We start from the raw sequence: 6,372 nt of genomic DNA on the forward strand, positions 1-6,372 counted from the left end.
GGAAGTGGCACTGTGGCTCAAGTGGTAGAGCGCTAGCCTTGAGCTGAAGAGCTGAGGGACAGCGCCCAGGCCCAGAGTTCAGGCCCCATGACTGGACCCCCCCCAAAAAAAATCAATCTATATTTCAAAATATAGTAGAGTGGGTGAGTAGGAGAGGGATGAATGAGAATGTTGAAAGGGGTGACATTGATCAAGACGCATTGTATTCATGAACTTCTTTGTTACATGGCAACTTTTTTGCACAAAGACTTAAAGATAATAAAACAGACAGCACTAAATGACCATATGCAGTATGTGCTCAAGGAATGTTCTTTATGAGAATAACTGAATAATAGTGGTAGTAGTTAATAATTCCCAACCTTGGAGTAATAGACAAGGAGCTAGTTTCCTTAACCACATGCCCGTGGGCCATATTATTATACTTGTATCTTGGAAACTGTGATTTTCCTCACAGAAGTGTCATATATTTTCTCACTAAGTAATAGTACCCTTTGCTTTTGGGCTAATTATCATCTTCCACACATAAGAGTTTCAGTACAGAGGTTTGTCCATCTGATGTTCATTTATAAGATTTTATTAGCACCTTCACCCCATATCGCTGAGTTTGTAACTTTAGCACATAGGCCATGGAAGAAGAAAATTTTCTAGTACGCAGAATAAGGATTCTAAAAAGGAATAGTTCTCAACGTAAGGTCATACATTGTTTGGTGTGTGTGTATTTTCAACTTTGAACTACATTATTCTTTTGTTGGATGTGGGGTTTGAACTCTGGGCCTGGGCACTGTCCCTCAGCTCTTCAGCTCAAGATGAGTGATCTCCCATTTAAGCCACAGTGCTACTTCCAGTTTTCTGGTGGTTAATTGGAGATGAGAGTCTTGCAGATGTTCCTGCCTGGGCTGGCTTTGAACTGCAATGCTTAGATCTCAGCTTCCTGAGCAGCTAGGATAAAAGGCGTGAGTCACTAGTGGCCAGCCTTAAACCACATTTTTATGACCAAGTATTTATTGAATACATATCACATCAGACTCAGCACTAAAAGCTGTATTTCATTCAGCCTTAAAATATTGTACACTAGATATCATTTCCTTTTTTTTTTTTTTTTTTGCTGGTCTTGGGGCTTGAACTCAGAGCCTGGGTGCTATGCTGTAAGGAACGGCTTTTGCTCAAGGCTAAAGATCTACCATTTGAGTCACAGCTCCACATACAGCTTTTCTGGTAGTTTGGTGGAGATAGTCTAGTTTGGTGGAAACAGTCTCACACACTTTCCTGTCTGAGCTGACTTTTAACCATGATCCTTAGATCTCAGCTTCCTGAAAAATTCGATTACAGGAATGAGCAGTCAGCACCCAGTTTCTTTTCCATTTTTTAGGTGAAAAAAAAAAACCTGAGGCATAACAAAGTTCAATCTCTTGCAAACAATACCATCTTAAGTTGTGAAGAAAATAAAACATACACTGACAATAGTCTCTAGCTTTAAACTTAAAAAAAAGGTAAGAAAAAATTCTAACAACTTGTTTTTATAACAAGTTAGGTGACTCGGGTGCCAGTGCCCTGTAAATCCTAGCCACTCAGAGGCTGAGATATGAGGATCACGATTCAAAATCAGCCCAAGCAGGAAAGTCCATGAGACTTTTATCTCCAATTAACTACCAGAAAACCAGAAGTGGCGCTGTGGCTCAAGGGGTAGAGTGCCAGCCTTGAGCTGAAGAGCTGGGGGACAGCGCCCAGGCACAGAGTTCAAGCCCAACAACAACAACAAAAAAAAAAATAAGGTGAGTAGATAAGCAAATAGATATATGATATGTAAAAAGTGATTTCTTAATGCTCAATAGGAAATGTACTCATTACCTTACTCATTACCTTACTGTACCCCTCTGTACAGTATCTTTACAATAAAAATATATATTTAAAAATGATTTCTTTTAAATAACCAAATATGTGTGTATGTGTGTGTGTGTGTGTACATGTTTATATATTCTTAGTAACTAAGATGAGCCTTTAGAGTTGTATAAGAAATATTTTTTGTCAATGGAAGGATAGCATTCTCAGGAATACTGTAGAACAGAATCTGAGGTTTGAATGAGAGCCTTCTTACCAGACAAGAAGCAGGATTCTGAACCAGATACTTAGTACCCAATCCTGGCTCTGTGGCTAACTTGGGAAGTCCCTAAATCTCCCCCCTGCCTTGAGTGCTTTTTTTTTCTTTTTAGCAGTATTTGGTTTTAAATGCAAGATCTCAAATTTGTTAGGTAGGTACCTACTTTACCACTTTAGTCACACCCTCAACCATTTTTATTTTAGTTATTTCTCAAGTAGTGTCTTAAATTTTTGTCCAGGCCCAGCCTCTGATTGCAATCCTATGGATGCTTTTCAGATATCTAGGATTATAAATGTGAACTACCACACCCAGTCTGGGTATCCTTATTTAGAAGGTAAGTGGTTGAACTAGGACAGTGTTTTCCAAGAATTGGCCTGAGGTAAAGTTTTTAACCATCAGAATAAGGATGATGAACTCATTTGTCTAATTAAATTCACTTCTTTATAAATCCTTAATTTGTTTTTATAAACCATAAGGATTTTTCCTCACTTTGAGCATTCTTACATGGCAAGTTCCAACAATGAGCCACATAATAGAGCTTTGCTACTGAAATATATGTGTATTTTTAGAGGTCCATAAGTCCAAAGTTCTGGATCAGTAGATATTATAAAAAAATTAATGCCTTTTCTAGCTCTCAGATTCTATCTTCTTAAATCACAAGTAATACTTAACTAACTTAAAATTGAAAAAAAAAGAAAGAGAACTATTTTTCTTTTTTAGCCAACCCATTGTTCAAATGTGTTTTATGATGGACAAGCCTATGAGAAGACATTATAGCTTTCTTTTACTTTTTTTTTGGGGGGGGGGTCGGTCATGGGGCTTGAACTCTGGGCCTAAGCACTGTCCCTCAGCTATTCAGCTCAAGGCTAGCACTCTACCACTTGAGCCACAGCACCACTTCCAGTTTTCTGGTGGTTTATTGGAGATAAGAGTCTCATGGACTTTCCTGTTTTGAATCATGATCCTCAGATCTCAGCCTCCTAAGTAGGCTAGGATTACAGGCATGAACCACCGGTGCCTAGCTGACATTTTAGCTTTCTATGGATAAGTGGAATTATCCACCAAATGTTTTTCAGAAACAATGGGTTAAAAAAAAACAGGGCAAATTTCTTAACTGAGAAAAGGTCAGAACCTATAAAATGCTAACATCTATTGTGACTCCCCCACAAAAGACAAAGCATCAGCCAAGTACCAGTGGCTCACACCTGTAATCCTAGCTACTCAGGAAGCTGAGATCTGAGGATCTCAGTTTGTAGCCAGCCTGGGCAGGAAAATACATGAGATTCCTATCTCCAGTAAAAGCATTGTAGCTCAAGTGGTAGAGTGCTAGCCTTGGGTACAAAGAGGCTCAGGGACAATGACAACAAATATGCTGCCTTTCTCCTCTCTCATCCACTGTATAACAATGCACCTTTTCCTGGAACCCAATTTGACTAAGGTGGCTTCAACTAAAAAAAAAAAAAGTTATTCAGTATCTTCCATAATAAAGAAAAAGTATTAAATACAAAAAAACTTGCCACTTACAATCTGATGGAGTTTCATTTTTCAAATTACCGAAATTATGGATTGTTTTAAATTTACAAAAGAAGCCCAACTAAAAACACATCTGATGAACAGTACAATAAAAATATGCAAAAGTTTTATGGCTATTTTTGACTGCTGTTTTTTTGTCTTTACCATTACAAATAAAGGCAAGTTGTACCAAGAAATGAGTACTCCATGATTGCACATTTTAATTAAAGCACTTTTTTTTTGAATTCACAGAAATTTGTAGTAACTAAATGTTGGCTTTTGTTCCTACCCAGCAAATACAAAAATCACATCAAATCATCTATAAGTACTGAGACTGAAAAAAAATGCCAAATGTCATGTGGCCATTAAATCCTTCATCAATCTGACCAACCAATTCTGAATGTCTGTGGCGCACAGTTTATTTAAATCACACTGTGATTTAAATCACTCACTGTGATCAGGGAACAAAATTCTTGGTAGAAGGAAAAGAAAAGATCTAAGAGTGCTTGTTTGACTTATTCTTTGCATCATTAGTTGAGAAGATTAGTTTAGGTTTTTGTTGTTGTTGTAACTGCTTTTCAAATCATCAAGTGAAAGACCATTCAGCCAAATGCTTCGTTCAACATTCTCATTCTAGATTCAAGTTTCACTTTATCCAGTGACAAAAGGACACTTTTCAAAAAGAGACAAAATGATCTGAAGTGAACTCACCAGAGAGAGGTTAAAGACACAATCTTTTGGATATTCCAACATGCACAACTTTTCTTTCTGACTCTGTGCACACTATGCTCTGTACTACGTCCAATCTTTTCCATCATAACTGTATGGTAAATTCCAGTCTGTTTTTCATAATCCTGCTGACTACTGCAGTCTGCAGCCATAAAAAGCCTTTGCAGACCTAGAGTTGGCTTAGAAAAGTGCCTCTGCACAGGAACCAAACTACATGCCGCATTTATGCTCAGACGGGACAGAGGCAAGAGCCGCATGTTCCGGTGTTCATGGACTCAGAAGGGAGGCTTGTGGAGTCTAAGTTTACAAATTTTAATTTCTTTCGGATGACATTTGTAAACAAAATACCAACACTAAAATAAGAGCAATTTTAGAAAAGAAGGAGGGGGAGTGTCCCGTTCTGCTCAATCTCTCTCCCAAACGCCCCCAAAGAGGTGCCTGCTGCTTGCTTCAGGGCTGTATTTGGGTCGGACCTGCCTGGACTCCCTCAGCCTCCTGATGAACAGGTACATTTGAGATTTATACCAAAGAGTTCCAGTTTCAGAACTAGCTTTAAAAAAAAAAAAACCATAAGAGAATACTGGCTTAGTCTGTGGGGAAGAGCATAAAAGCACCACATAACTCTCTAACAACCCCCCCAAAAAAAACCCATTTACACAATATCACTCAAGATACAAATACTGTACTTCCATATGATACCATTCAGGTTCCTCTGAACATAAGAAAAAGTTGTGCTAAAGTGAAAAGTAATCACGGGGAAAGTAAAAGTTTAAGAGACACCCCCACCCTTTACTTGGCCTTCCTGCACTATAACCCTACCCCTTCATATTGAGAAGCATATCATATTTAATATATAACAGTTAAACACATCCATTAGTATTACTTTTAAAACATAAAACATCAGAACTACTTGCCTTTTGGCAATTTCTGTGCATTTCCCAGGGCAAGTGCAATACTTCCACAGAGAAGTAGACACCCCAAGCTGGAGAGCATGTTGCATTGGCCACCTCACACGGGGAGTGATGCTGGTGGACGCCTCACAGCTCTGGAGCTGCATTTAAGTAGACTGTCTTCCAGTGACAGAGCCAGGCGGCTGCACTGTGCTGTGCTGTGGGCTTACTCACAAGGGGTGGAGACAAGATGACATCACACCCTTTCCCACACACACCAAAAAATAAAACACACACACACACATACCATCACATCTCTGTCTGTCTCTTTTCTTCCTTCTGTGATACAAATTTGAAATTATAGTCAATCTATAATTGTGGAAGAAAAAGTATTTATAAGGCAATTTTGAAACATCAGATGAACTACTTTATTGAGTAAAGACACACTTAAAACCATCAGGATGTTAAAAATATAAAATGAAGAAGGAAACTGTTTTTAATTATCTAAGAAACCAATCCAATCCTTTTTTGAAAAAAAATGGGACCAAGTTCATAAAAATATATTTTGAACTCCTCTGCAGTTCTAGGATTTTAGGAAAACTGTTTAAGAGGAATTATAGATCTATACTGTTCTACATTATATATAGCATAGGTGTGGTATACAATTATGCATACAAATGTATACATGTGTATATTCCATAGCTAGGATGTAAAGACAGAGGCAGCACATTACCAGCTGATCTTTACCATGAGCTGGGCTCTGAAATAGCATTTGATAGGGTGACTGTGTAGGAGCTCTGGTGTTATACCCATTTACCAGTGACAAACCAGGCTCAGAGAGGTTAAGGGTCTAATGATTAATGATCTGGCAGGTCTGCAGTAGAACTGATAAGATTTTAAATTTAGATCTCACTAGAAAGGTGCCTTTGAACAAACTTCTGCAACATCTCATCAACATGAACTACATTTCAGTGCTCTGAAATTTACTAGATATATGTCTAGTCCATTTAATAAATTTCAACATTTATTCCTCCAAGCAACCTATGAAGAAAGCATTGTTGGGCTGGGAAGGTGGCTCAGTGGTAGAGTGCTTGCCTTGCATGCTCGAGGCCCTGGGTTCGATTCCTCAGCACCACATAAGCA

The 6,372-nt window shown here is 38.4% G+C and overlaps 1 protein-coding gene across 1 annotated transcript in view; it reads right to left on the reverse strand.

Annotated features, from left to right (window-relative positions):
• Positions 1–5,394, reverse strand: part of Abi3bp (ABI family, member 3 (NESH) binding protein) — a 187,052-nt gene extending 181,658 nt beyond the window's left edge. The window contains exon 1 of the mRNA XM_013024095.1: positions 5,254–5,394. Coding sequence (XP_012879549.1) covers positions 5,254–5,332 — 79 coding nt within the window. The 5' untranslated portion in view covers positions 5,333–5,394. The remainder of the gene's footprint in view (positions 1–5,253) is intronic.
• Positions 5,395–6,372: the final 978 nt, after the last annotated feature.

The sequence above is a fragment of the Dipodomys ordii genome, unplaced genomic scaffold (assembly GCF_000151885.1).
Source record: "Dipodomys ordii isolate 6190 unplaced genomic scaffold, Dord_2.0 Scaffold73, whole genome shotgun sequence".
In the NCBI taxonomy this organism is placed as follows: domain Eukaryota; kingdom Metazoa; phylum Chordata; class Mammalia; order Rodentia; family Heteromyidae; genus Dipodomys; species Dipodomys ordii.